The following is a 22,888-nucleotide window of genomic DNA, read 5'->3' as shown; positions in this document are numbered from 1 at the left end:
TTCCAAGAGCAGATGGTGGTAGGACCCACTGCACACACCCATCCCTCCCCGGCCTTTGAAAAGCCCTGAGGTTAGCAGGACCCAGGCTTGCAAAGCTGGGCCTCCATCCACCTCAAGCCAGCCCAGGACGCAGAGAAGTCTCGTGTGAGGAAATACAGATCCTCAGGGAGGAGCAAAAATGACCCAAAGGACAAGCCATGCTTGCCTGTGCATTTATCTGAAATCCAGTCTTGATAAATCTGATGGTTTTGAAACATCATCTTTAATTAATAAAAATAGAGGATGTCTTAGCCCCAGGTTCCGACTTCAAAGTTCTCCTCAGTTGAGAGCCTCAAATTTGGCTTCTTTGTGGACCACTGTAATCTCTTTTAAGACAAACACAGGATTTTAGTGGGGTTGTTTCCCCCACCCCCACTACAGCTCATTTTCAAGAACCACTTTAAAATTCTGGAATAGGAAGACAGACTCCACTGAAAATACCCTTCTTGTTCCTGCAGCCACGTTTTTAAAATCAAAATTCAGCCTGGATTTTCATGAGGAAAGTACAGACGTTGGAGGAAGAATCAGAATCCTGACTGTACCTTTGATATTGTCAACTTGGCAAAAAGTTACTTCCCACTGCCTCAGTTTCTTGATCTTTAAAATGGGAATATTAGCACCAACCTCTTAGACTTGTTGGAGCGATGTCTCATCCATGTGAAGTGGCTGATCTCAGACAAAATAGATACTCAACAAATATTTATTCTCTTCCCTTTCCTGATATCTGATCACAAAACTAATTATATGGAGTCAGGACTGTCCTAGAAAACCTAGTTTGCATGCTTTTCTTGAGAGATACAGTGACGTGAAGTTTTTCCGTTCAAGGAGTTGTTAGGTTTCTCAGGATACCGTTGGTCCTGCAGTGTATTCTGAGCCTTGCCATAAGAGTCCCATGACACTAGGCTGTGTGTGAGCTTTCTCTCCACCCTCAGAAGCGACCCAAGCATCCCGAGGGAATATTTTCATTGCTGTCGAGCTGCAAAATGATTCTTCTCTCCCCACCTGGAAGGGGATGAATCTCGACTGTGCCTCATTTAAAGCAGAGGAGGAGAGGGTCTCTGAGATCCTGTCTGGGAAATGCGAGTGTCAGCCTGACTCGGAAAGCTCTGCTGTTGAGGCACCCCCAGGTCTGGTCCGAGTGTGAAGCCAGTGGAAATTCTCCTTCCTGAGATGACTGAACCCTTCTCCCAGACAAAAGGCAGGAGGGCCCTGCTCGGTGACCTCTTGATGATGTGTGAGGTGATTGAACCTTCCTTGGCAGACACGAAAGGGTGTCTCCTAGGAAGCTGCGTCCTCTTCATCCAAAGGATTGGGGGGCAGGGCAGGGTGGGAACGAAAGTGACAGGTAAAGGAACTCGATGTAAAAACCAACTCCTTCCAGGGCGCTCCACTGGCCCTCTCTGATCTGATGTATGAAATTGGTACAGAGGTGGAGTTGTTTGGCATTTGTCACACGCAGGTTGGTGCACATTCCTGATACAAGTTAATAAGAAACATGCCGGAGGTGCACAAGGATGGGTCAACATCGCGTGCAGCCAGCCAGGCCGCTGGAAGAGAAGCCGCGTGTGGGCGGCGGGCTGCAGGCCCTGCGCTTGGGAGCCAGCCCAGCGGGCTTCCCATCCCGTGCGTTTCTCAGGCTCCCCATCCGGGTCCCAGCACGAGTGCTCCTGCCACGGGCATTGTTTTCTCAGTTTTTTCCTAGTATTTGTGGGCTTGTTTTATGCTGATCATGGAAGTTATAAGAAGCATATAGAAAAGGTGTAAAGTAACAGAAGAGTCCCGTATAACCCAGCTGCCCAGAGGCAACCACGGTTAATAACACTTTACATGAATCATGTAAAGTGGGTTTTTTTTTTATTTCTTTACGTTGTTCGGTAGTACTTACTATACGGTTTTGTTTTACTCTTTAAAGTATAGTATTTGTTTATAGGCTGCGTTGGGTGTCTGTTGCACGTGGGCTTTCTCTCGTCGCAGCTCCGGGGCTTCTCCTGTTGCAGAGTTCAGACTCCAGAGCATGCAGGCTTCGGTAGAAGCGGCACTCGGGCTTCGTTGCCCCAAGGGATGTGAGGTCTTAGCTTCCTGACCAGGGATCGAACGCATGTCGCCTGCATTGCTAGGTGGACTGCCAGAGAAGCCCCTGTTTTACTTTTGTAAGAACAATGAATTAGAGTTGATCTACAGTGTTTCAGGTGTACAGCAAGGTGATTCAGATATGTGTGTTGTATACTCTTTTTCAGAGTCTTTTCCACTGTAGGTTTTTATAAGATACTGAATAGAGTTCCCTGTGCTCTACAGTAGGTCTTGTTGTCTACGTTTTATTTCTAGTAGTGTGTATCTGTTGATCTCAAATCATTTAGCATCATCTCTTACAGAATTTCTACTATTATAAACATCGTTTTTCAAGACTACCTAGTATTCTTCGGCCGCAATGAAACATAGTTTACTAACAAATCCTCTATTTTTAACGTGGCAGTGAGCATCTGTATGCATGAAGGTTGTTGGCATCTTATTTACTTGGGTTAGGTTCATGGCAGTAGCATCCCCAGGTCAGTAGTTCAGCATGTTTTTAAAAGGCTCTTTATACATATTGCCACATTGCCCTTTAGATGGTTTCTATCTATCGTGTCCCCATTTTGTTGTTGTTGTTTAGTCAGTAAGTCATATCTGACTCTTTGCAACCCTATGGGCTGTAGCCAGCCAGGCTCCTCTGCCCGTGGGCTTTCCCAAGCAAGAATACTGGAGCGGGTTGCCATTTCCTTTTCCACATGATCGTCCCGACCCAGGGATCGAACCGTGTCTCCTGCATTGGCAGGCAGATTCTTTACCACTGAGCCACCAGGGAAGCCCAGTATTCCCACTAGCAACAGTCTGTCTCAGTTCATCCTTATCCATGTTGACTACAATCCTGTTTATCCATTAAAGAATTTAGGATGATGAAGCATCCTATCCCGACCCTCAGATGAGATCAGAGGATGTGAAGGACCTGACCTTGAAGCTAAGAGGCCACCTGTCCTGCTCTCCTGTGCCCCCTGCAGGCATCCTCAGAGAAGCGGGGACACACAGCCGTGTAGATGCTGTGACTCCCCATCAAAGGCTCTGGCTACCTAATGACATGGATACACTTCGGTTTCATGATGGAGTTGACCAGACTAGGAGCTGATATGGCTGTTTTCCCCTCCCCACCCAGTATCTTCCTCAAGCTGCTTGTCTTCTGGCTTATAAGGGCCCCCACTCACTTTCTAAGCATTTCACAGATCCCACCATCCTTCCAAAGAGCTGCTCACATAGCTTCCAGGTCGTCCGCTGTGTTGGAGTGGCCCGGTGGCCCTGTGCAGTTACGCAAAGCACTCTTTCATGTACTGTCCACATTTATTTATTTCTGGCCGCACTGGGTCTTCATTGCTCAGGCTTTCTCTCCTGGTGGTATACAGGTTTCTCATCCCAGTGGCTTCTGTTACAGCTCTCAGGCTCTAGAGCACAGGCTCAATAGTGATATTGCTCAGAAGCTTAGTTGCTTCTTGGCATGTGGGATCAACCAGGACCAAGGATCGAACCCGTGTCCCCTACTTTGGCAGGCGGATTCTAACCTCTGGACCACCAGGGAAGGCCTTTCGTGTCCTACCTGGTCAGATGGTCATGACAGCCCTGGAAGGCAGATATTCATTTCCCTGTTTTATAGGTGTATTATTATCCTAAGTCTGCCATAACAGATTACTACAAATTTGGTGAATTAAAACAACAGAAATTTATTCTTTCATATTTCTGGGGCCAGAAGTTCAAAATCAAGGTGTTGGCAGCATTGCACTCCCGCCGAAGTTTCCGTGGGAGAATCCTTCCTTGCTTCTTCCAGGCAAGACTGCTTTACAGGGGTGGTTGTTTGATTAATGGAACTGGTTCACAGAAAATGAGGGCTTCCCTGGTAGCTGAGCTGGTAAAGAATCCACCTGCAATGCAGGAGACCCCAGTTCAATTCCTGGGTTAGGAAGATCTGCTAGAGAAGGGATAGGCTACCCACTTCAGTATTCTGGCCTGGAGAATTCCATGGACTGTATAGTCCATGGGGTCGCAGAGTTGGACACAACTGAGTGACTTTCACTTTTTCACAGAAAATGAAATTTGGTGCCCTTGGATACCCTAGGCACCTCAAACATCATTTCACCATTACTCTGTTAATGCATTACTATGAATTACATTGAAGATATTAGCAGACCCCTTAAATGAGGGTCACTCGTTTATTCTCCATGTGGTAAGTGGGGAAGCTAAGGCCTAGAGTAAGTAGAAAAGCCAATGGGAGAATTCCAGTTACAGCCTGGATGTCTGGATTTGTCGTCTATATTTTAAAGTATTAGTTGTGATCAAACATTGCAGTTGGGCAAGTAGTTGTCAGAATGACTATTTTTTTTTCCTATTCACTAATGTATTTATCTGTTTATTTTAAAGCTTTTTATTTTGTATTGGAGTATAGCAGATTAACAGTGTTGTGATCGTTTCAGGTGGACAGCAGAGGGACTCAGCCATACATATACATGTGTCCGTTCTCCCCCAAACTCCCCTCCCCTGCAGACCGCCACACAGCATTGAACAGAGTTCCCTGTGCTATATTGTAGGACCTCGTTGGCCATCCATTTCAAATACAGCATTGAGTACATGTCCATCCCGAGCTTCCTAATCATCCCTTCCCACCTCCCTTACCCACTGGCAACCACAAGTTCCTTCTCCAAGTCTGTGTGTCTGTTTCTGTTTTGTAAATAAGTTCATTTGTATCGTTGCTTTTAACCCCTCTATTTTACGTTACAAAGAAATTCTTGGTATCTCAGTTACTGTTGAACTCCTCTTCCCTGGGTCAGGTGCCTTTGACATGTTGGCCCCTCACAGCTGTCCATTCACGGACCTCTGATGAGCAGTGTATAGTCCCTTCCTGCTCGTGGCCCCGAGGGCCCGTGAGGACACGTCTGGACGCACCCCCGGCTTTCAGCATCAGCCTAGGTGTTTCTGTGCTTTGTTGGTACCTTTCCCTTTTCTTCCTAAGTTCACTTCTAAACTGGAGAAGTAGAGCCTTTAGAAATGACTTAACTCCCAAATCTGAGCCTCACAGCCAAATGGATGACTGTGGAACACAGGTAGTACCCGGCCACAAGTTTGGTGAACATTCGATAATCTGAGTCCACAAGATTGCTCTGTACTCCGTCGGTGGATGTGGGTTACAGCTAGCTTGGAAGTGACCTGGAGGATTGAGAGGGACAGGTGGGGTCCTCCTCTGCCCTCAGCCTCCCTTCCCCATGTCTGTTAGCCACGGCATAGCGCATGCTGACATAGTGAAACGTGCCTGCGGCCACACCTAATAGCCAGGAAGCTAATATCCGCACCCCATGCTTATGTGAGAGCACCTGTCGTGTAGAGAAAGCACCAGTCTGGAGCTCAGTTTGGAGAGCAGGCTGGGAGACTCTCCAGTAGCTGGTCTCATCATGCCTGGGATCATCTCTGAGTTATCATGGGTGTCATGATCATCACACGCTCTCATCCCGAGGGCTTGTGCCTTGAAGAGCATTGTTTAATGACAAGTTTACTCTTGGTACCAGGCCTCCCCGGTGGCTGGAAATCAGATCAGCAGGGTCTCATGAAAGTCCAAAGCGGAGGCTGAGCCACGGTCTCCTAAATAGCGAGGGTGTGATTAGACAGTATCAGCTCCGAGGACATCCCAGCTCCCCCATGCTGCCTCACCCACTGGTCTTCCCTGCCCCTCGACAGTGGTGCACAAAAGAGCACATGTGCCCCCAGCCTCCCCAGGACCTTGCTGGCTCACCAGCTGTCATTGGCAGGCCTTTAATGGGCGTGTGAAACCCCAGAACCTGACCTGTTTCTCCTCTGGGGAGACAGTGTAACACAGGATGCCCAGTCGGGATGAAGGATTCAGGTGGCTCACCTGTACGAGCCTGACTCTCTGTTACCATCCAAGGCAGATTGTTTTGGTTCCTCCAGTTCCCAGAATCTGGGCTCTAAAATAAGTGCACAGAAGACAGTAGGAACTGATACTGCAGCATTTTCTGGTCACTTACTTAGCTTTTTCCTTCCTCTAATTTTAGCTTCTTTTTCTGCCTACCTCCATCTCTCCCCTCACCATGCTGGCCTGAGAGGTATAATCTCTGGGACAATACGCCCAAAGGGTATATTGACTCCAGAGTGACTGTCAAATTTCTCAGATGGTTGTAATCAGTCAATAAACATGTTCTGAGCAAGCGCAATACACAAAGCCCAGTGTTTATTACAGACTTGTGGCTTCTGGAGGAATCCATGCCCTCAAGCAGCTTCTAAACTAGGTTGAAGGGCAGATCGTGTGAATCGTGTCAGGCAGCGTGGGAAAGACGCCATGAAACCGAGCTCATTAACCTGGGAATCTGAGGATGGGCTACAGGGGCATCCGTCAGTACCCCAGAATGGCCTGTATCATTTCCTGTTTGCCAACACACACACTTGGGGGGTGGTAAGTTTATCTCTTTCACCAGCTTCACCCCAACAGGTAAAGAACTTTGTAGACAATCAAACTTTGTGGAAGAGTGCTCCTGATTTCGATTATCATTATAACAAGATTTCGTTGCGCCAATGGGACTTAAACTGAATCTTAGAAATATTCCAGGAAGAGTAGGGTGGGAGGTGGGCCTGATGGAAGGGGCTCCCAGGAAGTATCAGGGAAAACTGTCACTCTCAGGACCGGTGACCTTCAGTTGTCTCACCACTCTCAGTCTCAGTAAAATGCACATCTGTGAAATGGTGATCACAGCTGCTTCCCCGAGCTTTGTGGGCCTTTTTTTTTTTTTTGGCTCGCTTTGTATCCCCACCCCTCAGCACAGTGCTTGACTCATATCACAGTGGACACTAATCCATATTTAATGAATGTGTGAGTTCACCAAAATAATCAACGTGAGAGGGCTTGGTAAACAGCAGAGGGTTGCTTCAGCTAAAGATCTGAGTTGCTAAGTATGTGCATTTTGTGCTTTGCAAGCAGCCTGTGCTAAGTGTCTTCTCCCCCTTGAAACTGACCCTTCCCCCCTGTAATGGGGCTCGAAGGGCCAGCCCATCTGATGGAGTGTCTGTGGGCTGGCCAGATGAATGATGGCAGCGTTGACCACGCTGACAAGATATGCAGTTGCTTAAGAGCCCAGAGGTGACCTCACTCTCCCCAGGGCTTGGCCTCTCACCCCAGCGCCTGCTGACGCACGCACACACCTGCAGCCCTTCTCTCGCTCCAGGACGAGGAGACCTCGTGAGCTCCTTTGCTGCCCTCATCTGCACTGAAAGGGTGGAAGGATGGGCAGGAAGGGGCATTGCTGAGCCTCTCTGGGACTCCTCCTCACCCACTAAGTACATCCTCTCCGTGGCCTCTCAGGACAGTAGAAATGATTGGGTGCTCCTTTGCTGAACACTTGCATGGGTAGGGGATCCCTGGTAGCTCAGCTGGTAAAGAATCTGCCTGCAATGTGGGAGACCTGGGTTGGGAAGATCCTCTGGAGAAGGAAATGGCTTCCCACTCCAGTATTCTTGCCTGAAAAATTCCATGGACAGAGGCGCCTGGAGGGCTACAGTCCATGGGGTCACAAAGAGTCAGACACAGCTGAGTGACTGATACTTCACTTCCCTTTTGTATCCCCAGCCTCCCACCCGCTGCTTCCTCACAGCGCCCCTGCTGAGAGAGAGCAGACTGGATCTCCTGTCAATTTTTCTTTTCTCCTGTGTGCCATTCAACAGACAGGATGGCTCCTCAGCATAATCGTGATTTGTTTGTTGTTCAGTCGCTCAGTCGTGTCTGATTCTTTGTGACCCACCCCATGGACTGCAGCATGTCAGGCCTCCCTGACCTTCACCATCTCCCAGAGTTTGCTCAAACTCATCTCCATTGAGTCGATGATGCTATCCAACCATCTCATCCTCTGTCGTCCCCTTCTCCTCTTGCCCTCAATCTGTCCCAGCATCAGGGTCTTTTCCAGTGAGTTGGCTCTTCCCATCAAGTGGCCAAAGTATTGGAGCTTCAGCTTCAGCATCAGCCCTCCCAATGAATATTCAGGGTCAATTTCCTTTAGGATTGACTGGTTTGATCTCCTTGAAGTCTAAGGGACTCAAGAGTCTTCTCCAGCACCACAGTGTGAAGGAGTCAATTCAAGGCGCTCAGCCTTCTTTATGGTCCAGCACTCACATCTGTACATGACTACTGGGAAAACCATAGCTTTGACTAGACGGACCTTTGTCAGCAAAGTGATGTCTCTACTTTTTAATACACTGTCTAGGTTTGTTATAGCTTTAATCATGATACTCTGAGAAACTTGGGCAGGTTGGGAATGGGAAGCATGTTTAAAAGGCCATGGATGAAGGTGACAGGAGTTCCCAGAACAAGTTAAGAAAGACAGGGGTGATTTCTCCCTAGAACAGTTCTCCAGGGCAGATGCAGCTGATAGAATGAGCTAGCTAAGGACCAGCAGCCTGTGTTCCAGATCTGTCACTCGGAGACCCTGAGCCTCCCTGAATCTCTCTGAGCTTTCAGCTCCTCTTCCATATGCTGGAGTGGTGCCTGTCATGCCTCTCAGGATCGTCGTGATAGTCACCATCTATGATGATGCTTCCCATGGTGCAGACTTGTTATTCACATATACACGCGCATACCCCTTATGTGCAGAGAGCTCACCATATGCCATTTATCTAACACACACCCTGCAACACCCCTGTGAGACTGTATTGGTTTTCCACTTTTATGGATGAGGAGTCAGAGGCCCAGAAAGATAATTGGCTTGCCCAGAGCCAGTACACACACAGCTCCTCTGTGTTGGAGCCTGTATCTCTGCTTCCATTCTCCACTATAACACTAACTCCTGATCTTTTTCTCCTGTATCCTGTCACTTTGTCCCTTAAAATATTACAGACTCCTCTGGCCTCGACCCTCTGTCACGGCTGTTTTGTTGTCTTCCTGATTTGGCTTCTGATATTCCTCCTGGTCCTGCTCTCAGCTTACCTGCCCTGACTTCCGAACACAGTCCATACAAACCTTAACTGAGTACCTTTCTCAAGGCAGGCACTGTGCTCTTGCAAAGTGAGAAAAGGAACGATGATTCTCTTTCCTTTCCCTGGCTCTGGGACATCTCTCTCCATTAAAAAAAAGAAGAAGCTGCTGCCTCAGCCCTGAGTGCACAGGGCAGAGGAGTGTGCACGTGTATTATTGTTAATCTCCTCTTCTGTAAATTACTAGGCATAGACGTCCCAGGCAGACCCTTCAGGGAAACAGTGGCGCTGTAGCTCTTGATCTTGTCAACTAAGAGTGGGGCAGTGCTGGAGGAGAGCTGGCAGGAACCACACTTAATCTCTCCCCTCCTTTGACACAGGGCAAAGTGTTACTAGGTCCACTTCAGAAATGGAAAAGGGACATGCACGGACCTGCCTCTCCCCACTTAGTGAGTGGACAGTGGAATCGCCAGTCCGCTGGGTGTCATCAGTCCTTGCGTGTCCTTGGGGACTGGGCACCTTTGAGTCATGGTTGATGCTGATACTGAATGTGGGCTCCAGGGCAGGATGAGCACAGCCCAGGCCTCTTGGGGGGCTGACACTCTGAGCACTCCAGGCCCATCACCTGACCCTGCCCGATGGAGAGAGGATGTGGTGCGGGGCAGGTCCCTGTTCCCAGGTGCCACCCAGCAAGCTGATCCCCAGCAACCCCCGCCCCAGGTGGGCCTCTTCCTGGGGAGATACATTTATAGACACTGCCCATTCCTCCGGCACCAGGAATCCACCCTCCAACTAGGCAAGAGATAAATCAAAGCCAAACTTGGCTGATGACATTCAGGAGCCAAAAGTGACCCCAGCCACACATAGAAATCCCAGCGGACTGGCCAAGGGCCTTTGTCTGGTCAGGAGAGCCCAGGATTATCTGGCCCTCTTTGCTGATGTATGGAGTCACCGGCTGTCGGAGTGTTTACGAATGGTTATCACCTCGATGCTTGGGCCGTTATCAGAGGCAGGGCCGCCTGCCGGGGCTGGGGCTCGCACCCTCTCTATTACCACCTGTCATTGGCAGAGAGTGTGTGCTGACGCTGCCCAGTCCAGACTGCCGAGGGAAGATAGTTTCTGACGGCTGATCAAAGAGGAGAAGCAAGGCCCGATAAAAAGAGTGTGTGTTGGTGTACTTTTAACTTGGGGAAACATTGGCATTTGCATTTTTTCCCCATCTTCCTGGTGCTGGCAGGAACCAAGCCCAATAAATGTGGTGGATTCATTACCTGATCACTGGGGAAAGGGTATGTGCTTAAAGTAACAGAGCATGACTGTAATCTCCTTCCAAGAGAGAGCGGCTGAAATAAGCTTCACAGAAGACTTGCTGTATAATAAAGTCGAATCATTTAAAGGTAGCCTTTGAAGTGATCTTGCATGTAAAGTCTAAGCTTGGCGTTCAGCAGAGCACCGTGTACTCGTTGGAACTGGGGTGCAGCTTCCGATGGAGGAAAGGTCTTTGTAGAAGATGCTGTCACCCAGCCCTCCTGCTGCCGCCCCCCCAGATGGTGCCCCAGTGATGCGCATGTCCTGGGGAAGTCTGTGCAGTGGAGGAGAATGAGGTGTAGACCGAACTGTCAGGGCATCCAAGTCCTTGAACCAAACCGGCCCACAAACCTGCTGTTGGATCTTGGGACATAACTTTTCTGAGCTTCAGATGTGAGACGAGGACGTTTGGTACAGATTAGAGGCTATAGTGGCTTTGAAAGCATTGTTTTTTTTTTTTTAATGTGAACTCGGTAAGCCCTTTTAAAAATGAAGCTTTAGGGGAAGCCCTGTTGCATTAACAGAGTCAAGTAGGGTAGTTTTGCTTGAACCTGGGCAAGAATTCTGCTGCCCTTGACCTCCAACCTGAAGTAGTCCCTGAATACTTCAGGGGAACCCTATAGATCCTCTGAAAACAGTTCAAGGAATTCCCTAGCAGTTCAGTGCTTAGGACTCTTTTTTATGTTTTCACTGCTGAGGGCCCAGGTTCAATCCCTAGTCAGGGAATAAAGATCTTACAGGCCACTCAATAGGAAAAACGAAAACAGTTCAAAAACTACTAACCCCACATCGTGGAAATCTCCATGCCCTGAGCTGGTGGCATGAGCCGTCTCGTTCTGCCCCGTGCATCCACGTTTCATGGTGTTCCTTCCTCCGGCCTCGGGAAGGGCTGAAACAGGCCCCGGGCGGGGGCGGGGAGGTGGCGGTGGGCCAGCGGCGAGAACAGCCTGCCCTCTCTGCAAGGTGACTCAGGTCGGATGTCCCCGTGTGTGCTGCAGGTACCTTCGACCGGAGCGTGACCCTGCTGGAGGTGTGCGGGAGCTGGCCAGAGGGCTTTGGGCTGCGGCACATGGCCTCCATGGAGCACACCGAGGAGGGCCTGCGGGAGCGGCTGGCCGACGCCATGGCTGAGTCCCCGAGCCGGGACGTGGTGGGACCCGGAACAGGTAAAGGTGGGCTCGCACTCCTAGCCTGACTTGGTCGTGAGCGGCGCCTGTGAGTGTGGGGCTTCTCTGCTGGGAGAGGGTGCGTGTGTTTGTCTTAACCCACCGTGTTTCTCTAGTTAACACTCTGGTTGCCATCCATTCTGGAAGCTCTGGTATTGGGAAACCCAGTGCAGAGGGGAGTTCCTATGGAACCGACCCCTGCTCCATGGGCTGCTGCCTACAGACTTGCTGTGGTTCCGCCACTGTGCTGTACAGGCGGTGCCCTGAAGGACAGCCTTCTCCAGGGAAAGGGACCGCCTTGCCCACTAAGGTTTCAGCAGCCCTTGGGCGACGAACGCTAAGGCAGCGCACCTGCCTCTGCCCTGCTGCAGGCTTTAGAGATTGGCGAGTGTCGGTGGGTCCTGCAAGCCCCGAGGGGCAAGGATGAAGCAGACAGGCTTGGTGTGACCACACCCCACCCCTGCCAGACAGCTCTTTCTTATGCTGCCTTTGGCCTTGGTACTGTTGTCTGCCACTGAGTCCAGCGGTTGGGGACTAGGGCAGTTTCTTGCATCCTTAGATGATTGGGTGAGCCTTGCCCCAGGCAAGCAGCTGTAAGCACACACACACACACACACACACATATGCACTTAGGAAAGCCATAACCCTTCCATCTCTACAGAATTACAATCCAGCCTGCCTCTCCTTTTTTCAAAAGCTCCTCCTAGACATCTGTGTTGTGAGTGAGGGCTCTAGCTCAGTGTTTATGTCCGAGGAGGACCACCCGACAGGCGTCTTCTCGGTGTTCTGAGGTCACCAGGGGATGGAGCACAGATCCTCAGATCCTGGCTACAGGTCTTCCTGCTCTTGCCTGCCTGACTCCTCTCAAGCCTGTTGTCCTTCACCGTGAACCGCTCATCCCCACTCCATGCGCCTCCTTGGAGAGAGGATCCCAGGGAGGAGAAACGGACACGCCTGGACAGGAAGCAGGACCAGCAAGACAGAGTCAAAGCATTTTTGGCAGAACTCAGAATGCCTAACACTATGACGCAGTCCCGATTCCCTGTGGAACCTCTAGGCCTTTTAGATATTTGGGTTTAGCGGTTAAGTTTTCCCTCTCTTCTTTCCCATCCCATTCAGTTCCTCTGTTTCTGTCCTAAGAGGATAGAGACATATTGTCCTCAACTCTATCTCCACAGCATTAGCTTCATGCCTGCCCATAGCGCTCATGTGATAATTGGCAAACGAACAGAATAGCAAGAGAGGGAGTTGGCTAGAGATGGAGAGGTGCCTTATCCAGCCACGGGAGACCGCCGTCTCTGAGGACCAGCCCCGCCTCCCCCTGCTCCATGCCTCCTTCTTCCCTGGAAAGGAAGATGCAGGCCTTGGAAGCTGCAACCAACCGTGTTCTAGCCTTGAATCCCACACACACAGGCACACCACCTCTCAGCCCTCCTTGTAAAACCCTCCAACTTGTGAATGGCAGGTCATCACACCATTGTTCTCCCACCTGGACCTGGAGATGAAGAGCAGAGCCATTATCAGGGGACTTGAACCCGTGTGGCTTCCCTGGTGGCTCAGATGGTAAAGGATATGCCCGCAGTGCAGGAGACCTGGGTTTGATCCCTGGGTTGGGAAGATCCCCTGGAAGAGGGAATCACTACCCATTCCAATATTCTTGCCTGGAGAATCCCATGGGCAGAGGAGCCTGGCGGGCTACTGTCCATGGAATCGCAGAGTCAGACACGACTGGGGGACTAACACTTACTAACCCCATTTTGCTCAGAAGCTGGCCGACAGGAAGAAAAGCTTTTCCCTTCATGAGCCTCACTTGCAGCCCAGCTTTCCCCTGTACCCCTGGGGCCCCGTCCAGCACCGCTCACACCAGCAGGGCCAGTGTGACACATGCCCAGGAGCCGCTCTTCCAGGGCCAGAGCGGCTCAGGGTCGGCCCTCCTCCTGGCCGCCTTCCTCCGAAGCCCCGGAGAGCCCGGCCGTATCATCCAGCAGACGGGAAGGCGCGCTTAGGCCGGGCTGGGGAACTTCAGCCTGGCACAGACCATTAGTAACCTGAGAGAAGCTGGCAGCAGTTCATCTGCCGGACAGCTGAGGGATTCAGGAGTCTTTGTGGCCTTAAGCGGGTTCATGAAATTAAAAAAAGAGAGAGAGGGAGAGAGGAAATTAAAACTGCCTGACCCACAGGTCAGAAAATAGGAGACGCCCTTTGAGAGCTGAGGGATTTCATTTTCCTCCCCAAACTGTCACCAAATGGGATTCATTTGGTTTACTTTGACGTGTGTGTGTGTGTGTGTGTGTGTGTGTGTGTGTGTATTTTATATATATATATATATATATAAAACTCTGCCTTGGTTTTTTATTTTTTAAGATTTTTTTATTTTTGATGTGGACCATTTTTTATGTCCTTATTGAATTTGTTATAACACTGCTTCTCTTCTGTATTTTGGTATTTGGCCTTGAGATATGTGGGATCCCAGCTCCCTGACCAGGGATTGAACCCCTCACCCTCTGCGTTAGAACGCGAAGTCTTAACCACTGGACCGCTGGGGAAGTCCCATCTCTGCCTTGATTTTAAAGGTCACTATGTAAAGCAGATATCGTGGAAGTTAACCTGTTCCCCTCTGCCTTTGTTGAGATTCAGTCTTCACATTTCGCAACTCCAGATAAAGTATCAGCCTAGCAGTGCAGCCGTGGGTCCTAGAAAGGGCAGGCTAACACACCCACAGTAGAGTCGGCCTGCTGCCCGGGGATAGCCAGGGAAGTACAGTGTGATGTGGGTGAGAATTTCCTGCAAGTCACCCTTTGCTCAAGGAGCCTCCTGGTCCCTGTCTCTTTCTACAACCTGCTTCTCTGGGTGGAGGATAGGGTGACCCAGGCGTCTACCTCTGTTGGTTACTCTGAGGCGGCAGAGACGATCGGTTCCTGTAATGCCTCCAGCAGGTTCTTTGTTGAGTGTACATCCGGGACAGGTGGCCTCTTTATCAAGGTGTGAATGGCACACACTTTCATGACCCCTGACGCCGAAGTCCCCTGTATCCATGTTTCACTGTTATACAGATTCAGCCAGTGATGTGCTAGTAAGTGTTTAACAGCCAGCTCTGCAAAGGGAAGCAGGAAAGTCCTGATTTATAGCATTTGGGCATTTCCATAGCATAGAAGCTCCCATTACAGCCAGTTTCAGGCTGTCAACACGATGTCAGTCATCGAGCAGAATTCCTGAAAGTGTAACAGTCAGCCAGCTCCAGCATTCCACTGGTAAGCTGCACCGTAGTGCAAACCAGCTCTCCCCCAAAGGAAAGCAAAGCCTTTCAAAACCTGTGGTGGATTCATTTTGATGTTTGGCAAAACTAATACAATTATGTAAAGTTTAAAAATAAAATAAAATTAAAACCAAAAAAAAAAAAAAAAAAACCTTACTCTTCCAAGAGTGGTATGTGAACCAGCAGCAACATCTCTATCCGGAAGCTGATTAGAAATGCAGACTCTCAGGCCCCACCGAACCCTGCTGACTCAGCAGCTGCAGTTGGACAAGATCTCTGTGCATGGGGCTTCCCTGGTAGCTCTGACAGCGAAGTCTGCCTGGAATGCGGGAGACCCGGGTTTGTTCCCTGGTTGGGAAAGATCCCCTGGAGAAGGAAATGGCAACCCACTCCGGTATTCTTGGCTGGAGAATCCCATGGGCAAGGGAACCTGGCGGGCTACAGTCCATGAAGTCACAAAGAGCCAGACACGACTGAGCGACTAACACTTTCACTTTCACCATGCATATAAAAGTCAGAGAAGATCCATTTTAAAACATGGTTAACTCTGAGGCAGGTGTTGGCTCTGTCCTCCAGGTTGGCTGCTGACCAAGTAGTCTATGAATAATTAGATCACATGTGGGATTTGCAAGTCCAGCTCAAAAATAACTGACTAAATTGCTTTCTCTCTAATATCATCACATCTCCCCATTCAGCAAAGCAAAATTTAGGTCAGGCCAACTCTGCCTGTACACTTAGGTGGCTGAAGAAAAGTCGTGAATTATTCAGATGGGTCGGTGCCCCTCTGCCAATGTGCGGTCTCTACTCCCCAGTGAGCCCAGGCAGTCTTTCTGCATTTTTTCCCGATTCTCAGTTTGCACTCGTCTTTCACAGGAGACACCAGTGCCTAGAATGGTGTCTGGCATGTGGCAGATGTGCAGGAACTGCTGGGTGGATGGGATCCTGCACTTAACCTGGATGTTAGCAGCTTTGCTGTAGCCCCTGCTTTACTGCTGTGGCTTCCAGCCTGTTTTCTTTCCCTTAGAGAGTCTCCATGTCTCTGGTCCTCTGAGAGTTTGTATTTTATTATTTTCCCCATGTTATTGCTGTTTATTGAGTATGAATTAGTCTGCTCTTTATTCAGTATGGTACCTGGGCTCCATCCATCCACCATCTTGAAATCGGTCTCTTTCCTTCTTGATGGACACTATTTCAGATTACCTGTTCCCCTCAAATCTCTTACCCACCAGCTTGTCTCTCCCACTCAGAAGAGAGTGGTCAGCATTTGAGAAATCCCGTGGCCTCCTGCACCCAGACCCTGAAAACCCCCTTTCCTCCTGTCCAGAGGAGGAGCAGCCCCTGCCCACAGCCGGAGCAGCCACAACGCCCATCCACCCCAGAGTCCCCCCTGAGTACCCATGTTGCCCCAGCGGTGGCCTGGGGAGCCAGGCCCAGTGATGTTGGAGTGAGCTCCCTGTGGTTCCTGCCTCCCCGCACGCCCCTGGTTTCTTCTGCCTCCAGCTAATTCTCCATCCTTTCCCTGAGTTTTGTTCCTCTGTCAGCCTTAAATCCATATCTCAAGGCACTATCTCAATCCTTTCTCCCCTCCCTCCATCCATCCAGGGCCATCTCCTCCGCTTCCGTGGCCTCAGTTACTATCCATAAACCGATGATTTCCAAAGTGCCTCCAGGTTGGCTTTCTCTCCTGATCTCCAAGCCCATCATCCAGTCCCCTACCTATGTTTCCATATATCCATACACTGGACTCCTCTGCCTTCAGCTTTGTCCTTCTCCTGGATTCACGGCCTGTCGTGCATGAAGTCTTTCATGACCAGCCACTGCCCTCTCTCCAGGCTCCTGTCCCTGCTCTGGGTGAGCCCCAGTCCCGCTGAACTCCCTGGAGGGTCCCTGAGCACACGTGCTCTGTCTGCCTGCGGGGCCTCTGCACATACTTCTCCTTCGGCCTGGAATGCCGTCTCCCGTGGCCCCCTCCTCTCTCCGTCACTCCCCCTCAAAATAACTTGACTAATTCCCGCTTAGCAGACATTCCTTTCAATATTGCCTTTTCTAGAAAAATAGGATTTTTTTTTTTTCCATAAGCAAAACATTTACTTATCCCAGTCGTTTTGTGTCTGAGGGAAGATATAACCTGGGCTTCCCTGGCGGCTCAGCCATAAAGAATCCTCCTGCCAACGCAGGAAACATAAGAGATGCAAGATGTAAGAGTTCGATCTCTGGGTCTGGAAGATTCCCCTGGAGGAGGGTACGGCAACCCACTCCAGTATCCTCGCTTGGGAAATCCCATGGACAGAGGAGCCTGGCAGGCTGTCTAGTCCATGGGGTCACAAAGAGTCAAACACAACTTAGCAACTAAACAAAAATGGCAAAGATATAACACAAAAAAATTTTCATAAACACCTAGATACATATTAATTTCATTGTCACTTGAGACGTTAACTCTTTCAATCACTATTTAGCTAAGCCTTGTCTTTTTTTTTTTTTTTTTTTTTGGCTTTCTCCCACCTCCAATAGCAGACGCCCTTAGGCCTAATTCACAGGTCCTGATCAGCTGCTTGAAGTATTCCTGACACGTGTCTGTTGCAGGCTGCCTCCCCTGGCTGCTGTTGACTCTTAGGAGCTCACTAAGTCAGCAGTCACGGTCAAGAGCGACCATGTCTTCCCCATGACTGTGGCTTCCCACAGTCCTGGGAACACTGTTTCATTCTCCTGTTTGATCACAGCACTTGGGGTAGGAAAGGCTGCAACTTTTTCTGTCTAGCCTCTCTTTCTTTAAAGTATTTTTTTAATTGAAATATAATTGATTACAATGTTGCTAGTTTCCAGTTACAACAAAGTGATTCAGTTATACATACATATATAGTTTTTTCAGATTCTTTTCCCATGTAAGTTATTACAAAATACTGAGTATAGTTTGGGATTAACATATACACACTGCTGCTGCTGTGCTGCTTAGTCACTTCAGTCGTGTCCGACTCTGTGCGACCCCATAGACGGCAGCCCACCAGGCTCCCCCGTCCCTGGGATTCTCCAGGCAAGAACACTGGAGTGGGTTGCCATTTCCTTCTCCAGTGAATGAAAGGAAAAGTGAAAGTGAAGTTGCTCAGTCATGTCTGACTCTTAGCAACCCCATGGACTGCAGCCTACCAGGCTCCTTTATCCGTGGGATTTTCCAGGCGAGAGTACTGGAGTGGGTTGCCATTGCCTTCTCCTCATATACACACTGCTGCTGCTGCTGCTGCTGCTAAGTCACTTCAGTCGTGTCCGACTCTGTGTGACCTCATAGACGGCAGCCCACCAGGCTCCCCCGTCCCTGGGATTCTCCAGGCAAGAACACCGAAGTGGGTTGCCATTTCCTCCTCCAATGCATGAAAGTGAAAAGTGAAAGTGAAGTTGCTCAGTCATGTCTGACTCTCAGCGACCCCATGGACTGCAGCCTACCAGGCTCCTCCATCCATGGGATTTTCCAAGCGAGAGTACTAGAGTGGGGTGCTGTTGCCTTTTCCTCATATACACACTACTATATATAAAATAACAAGGACCTACTTTAGCGCATGGAACTGTGTCCAGCATCTCTTTAACTGACTCTTCTAGTCCAGAAGCAATTACTCTTGGGGATCACACTAGGGGCTCAATCTTTACCTCTTACCTTCCATACACTTAACTTCCTTACTCAAATATACTTTCTCTCAAATATTTCTTAGTCAGAACTTTCAGAAAACAGTAGTATAGGCAAAGCACTCTAGGATTATTTTATTTCATTTTTTTTAATGCAGTCTGGACCCGCTAAATTGATTTTACAACACAATCAATGATTTACAAATCAATGATTTTACAACACATTGATGAATTGTAATCTAGTTTGGAAACCAATGCTCTAGTTTATTCTGCTAAATCCTCTGAGTTTTCCTGAATGTATATTAATTACTCAGCTGAAAAGGCTATGAGATTATTTTCAACTAAAGGTCTTCCAAAGATTTCTGTCAGAAATCTTTACCTCTACTCTTTGAAAAGGCTTAAGGTACTTTGAAAAGTACCTTTTTTCTTTCTTAACGTGGAAAGCACATTTTGAACAGTATGAAGTTTTTAAATGATCACAGGAAGGGTTCAATAAGTGAATTAATAAATATCCACTGACAACCTATGTTTTGCAAAAGATGACTCAAAGCGCTGTGTGTGTGTGTGCACGTGCGCGTGCATGCACGCTAATAGCTTTCATTTCAGGACTGAAGGAATTCAGCTCTCAACCAGTGTTAGTTATTGGTACTGGAGTTGACCAGCTAGGCACCCCAAAACACATAACCCAGCACGCTGGCCCCTGCATTCTTCCTCTAGGATTAGCTCTTCCAACGGGCCTGGAACTCCTGCCTGCCTTGCTGCTGAGTCTTGGGGACCTTTTCCTGCTAAGGCAGCAGGAGCCATAATATCCCCTCCCATCACAGGCACCACGTGATCACATGACCATACTTGCAGGCATGGGGGCTGAATTAATTCTCTTAGCTTTCAAATTTTTTGTTTATTTATGTTTTTTTGGCTGTGCTGGGTCTTCATTGCCACGCGGGCTTTTCTCTAAAAAGTTGGGGACAACAGTGGCTACTTTCTGGTTGCAGGGCGCGGCTTCTCACTGCAGCGTCTTCTCTGGTTGCGGAGCACGGGCTCTAGGGTACGTGGGTTCAGTTGTAGCTCAGGGGCTTAGGTGCTTCACAGCACGTGGGATCTTCCCGGATCAGGGATCAAACCCATGTCTTCTGGACTGGGAGGCGGACTCTTCACTGCTGAGCCACCCACAGAGCTCTCTCTTAGCTATTAAACATCCCTACTCTCCGGCAAGCACTGTCGTCCAAGCAACTTGGCCAGTCCCGTAGGTCCTTCTCTGCTTTACCTAGTTGGGCCCTGGATTTTCTCCTCCTTCCGTGTCTTTACAAAATGCTTTCAGGGCCTCCTCTCCACTGCCTCCTCTGGAGACCCGTGCCGTCTCTCTGGGGTTCCCCTTGTAGGCAGGCTCTTTGAGGTGCCCCTGGGCACAGTTCCTGCCCTCAGGGAGAGAAAAAGCTTCCCCTGTCTCCTTTCTTCCCCTCTAAGGCCTGGGAGAGGGAAGCCACGAAGTGTAGTAAGCTTTGGCCTCCTGTTCCTTCACGTCCTGGCCGCCGCCATTCCCCGTGCTGAGCGCTTCGGTCGCCTCGTTTCCTCCTGTCTCTTGTCCTCAAGGCGCCACCCCCCAAACGGCTTTGATGCCTCAGACTCCATGCCACCCGTGCAAACGTCCTGTCACACCACCACGCGGTAGATATCCCCTATTACGATGGGCAAAGGAGGAGAAAATGAAAGCTTTGATGTGAAATCATAACTCAGCGCTGTGGGATTAAAAGGAGATGTCCAGGAAGAATTTCCGGTTCTTAATGTCCTATCATCTGAGTCATTTCCACCCATTTCTCCTGAGACGGGAGCCCCAGAAAAGGAAACCACCGTCATGTTAGGGCCCGCTCTCCGTCAGCCCTCCCGGGCCCACAGCTGACCGCCTGGGACCCTGCCGTCATATTTCAGAGTCTCTTTCGGGCTCCTGCTGGAGAAGGCAGTGGCACCCCACTCCAGTACTCTTGCCTGGAAAATCCCATGAATGGAGGAGCCTGGTGGGCTGCAGTCCATGGGGTCGCTAAGAGTCGGACACAACTGAGCGACTTCACTTTCACTTTCACTTTCGGGCTGCCGCACCTTTCCAGCCTCTCCCCGACACCCCCTCCACAGTCACCCTCATTCATAGTTCATGCCAACACCCTCGGCCATCATCCCCAGCACAAGCCCTGCTGACCTGTCTCTGTTCAGGGGCCTGCTGCCCTCGCCCCCTACCAAGTTCCCTTTTTAGACCAGACTCTAATCTCCCCTGTCTCTGAACTTATGCATTGCCTGCGCACGGGACGCTTGGTCCAGGACAGGCCACGCATGCTGCCTTTAACATTAGTGAGCAGCGGCGTATTCCCTTCTCCAACCCACTGGGGTAAGGCTCAGCTCCGGTGGTCCTTCCAGCCCCTACCTCAGCCAGACTGCCCGTCCGGTGTGTCTTAGCCCAATCCCGGATCCTTGGCCTGAATCCAGTTCATCTTTGTTGCCTCTGACCAGCAGCCTTTTCCCTGCCCTGCATCCAGCACTGGGAGCAGAGCCAGGCTGAATCCCCAGTTAATGTTTGCTGAATGACTGGATGGGTCTTGTGGCTCCTGAGAGGTCAATGGAAGCCAGTCAGAGCAATGGGAAAAGGGATTGTGTTTAAAAGACACAATTGTTGGTTCCTGGCCCATTCTAGGTAGGTAGTTTCTCCTGCCCCGCCCCCTCTCCCTCTGCCCCCACCAGCCCCCACACCCCTCTCTTCTTCTCCCCTAAGGCTGTTGAAAGCTCCAGGCAAAGGCAGAGCTATAATGCAGAACTTGGGCTGAGAAGCATCTCTGCTCATTTCTCAGTTGCCCAAAGTCGACTCTGGATTCTTTAACCAGAGCGCACCGATTCCTATCTATAAGGAGGAAGTGCCCCCGTGACCTCACAGGTCCCCCTTCCAGGCATCGCCTCAACAGGGAAGCAGGGATTCCTGTGGGAAATGGACAGGCTTGGACAGAGGGTGGAGAAGAGCCACTGGACCCCCCTGATAAGGGCCCTTCTCTGAAGACATGAACACGGGTAAATGGTTAACAAAAGGGAGGCTTTCTCTCTGTTCCTCCTCTTCTGCCAGGGAATTCACCTTTAACCGTTGACCTTTCTGCAAGGTGTAAGATCTGAACAAAGTTGAACACAGTCATGGATGGTTAAATACCCATCCTTCCCTTCGGCCCCTACCTCTGCCCTTCTGCCTCAGAAGATGGTCTGAGGTGTTTGGACCACCCCCGAGGTGGGATGGCTGGTGAGGGAGGAAAGACAGACACACAATGAACGTTGGAAATGGCCCTCTGACCCCTTAGGAAACCAGAGCCTGAGCTCTTAAAGCAAAAGAGAGGCTGGTACCGAGAAGGCCAAGCCATGCCCATCAGATTGGGTTTAACAGGAGGAGGCGTTTCCGAGCACCCACACCAGAGTCAGCTGTCTACCCTATGACATTGGGTGATTGTTTCCTGCTCACTTCTCTCTGAACCCCACCCCTGCACCCCCCACCCCGCAGCCAGACACCTTCAGGCCCACTCCAGAAGGCATTCTAAGGTGTGTGGGCAGAATCCCCCGCCCCAGGCTTCCCGGACCTCCCCCAGCCCCTCACATGTGTTTTATTTCGTGTAGCCCGATAGCTTGCAATCCCACCCCTCCATGTGCTTAATTGAGTTTGCGGAGAATTGACATCCTGTTGCTTCATTTGTTCAGGATTTGTTTTTCCATTGGGTGCCTGTCCCCGCCCCGGCTAGGGGCCAGGCCTCATCTTCCCGGCCTGTTCCCTTCATCTCCAGTTGGCCAGGACCAGTGTGCACTCTCCACTTTGATGTGTGTGACTGGGGCTGGCCTTAGGGCTCGGTTAGACAGGGGAGCGGGTGGGGCCAGGCCTACCAGGGCCCCCGTCTCCATGCTTGGAGGGACTTGGATTTCATACTTGTTGCCTCCCCAAGCCACTGGGAGCTGAACGTAAGCATATGGTTCATGCTTTGGGGCATGTCAGAAGGCTTCTCTGAGCAGCCCCCTCGCCCTGCCCAGCAGGTTGGAACTTCAGGCCTGCTCTCTCCATTCTTAGAGCCCCAGAGAAGGAAGAAAACCTGAGGGGCTGCCCACGTGCTGGCAGGACCTCCACAGCCTTCCCTGCTTCCATCCCCAGGCAGGAACATCGGCGGGACTGGGAGGAGGAGCAAAGGGGCGAGGACAGACCAGTTTGGGCTGGTGGGAAATAGATGAAGCCCTGCACACGCCGCGCCTCAGAACAGACCGCACAGCTCCCAGTGGTCAGACCAGATTCTGATCTCTTCTCCCCTTGATCTCTCTACCGGCTGCTCCCTGCAGGGTCCGTGTTGCAATCCTCTTTAAAGAAATATTTTATTTTCGATACAGACACAGCCTTTGAAGTAGCAGTAAAAGCCACCACCCCTGAGAGACACATGGTTGTGAAGTGTGTTGGTATGTAACTTCCTGTCTTTGCCTACATGCAGGGCTTCATCCCCTGGTCCTTTTTTGTTCCCCC

General features: G+C 50.2%; 1 protein-coding gene across 1 annotated transcript in view; it reads left to right on the top strand.

The window, feature by feature from the left end:
- BCAS3 (BCAS3 microtubule associated cell migration factor) overlaps positions 1 to 22,888 on the top strand; it is a 586,026-nt gene that overhangs the window by 550,768 nt on the left and 12,370 nt on the right. Inside the window, exons 26-27 of the mRNA XM_070774269.1 lie at positions 11,331 to 11,498; positions 22,759 to 22,824. Of these exons, the coding sequence (XP_070630370.1) occupies positions 11,331 to 11,498; positions 22,759 to 22,824 (234 nt within the window). The remainder of the gene's footprint in view (positions 1 to 11,330; positions 11,499 to 22,758; positions 22,825 to 22,888) is intronic.

The sequence above is a fragment of the Bos indicus genome, chromosome 19, assembly GCF_029378745.1.
Source record: "Bos indicus isolate NIAB-ARS_2022 breed Sahiwal x Tharparkar chromosome 19, NIAB-ARS_B.indTharparkar_mat_pri_1.0, whole genome shotgun sequence".
In the NCBI taxonomy this organism is placed as follows: domain Eukaryota; kingdom Metazoa; phylum Chordata; class Mammalia; order Artiodactyla; family Bovidae; genus Bos; species Bos indicus.
Note: the sequence above shows the minus strand (reverse complement) of the source record. Positions and strands in the feature narration are given on the sequence as shown.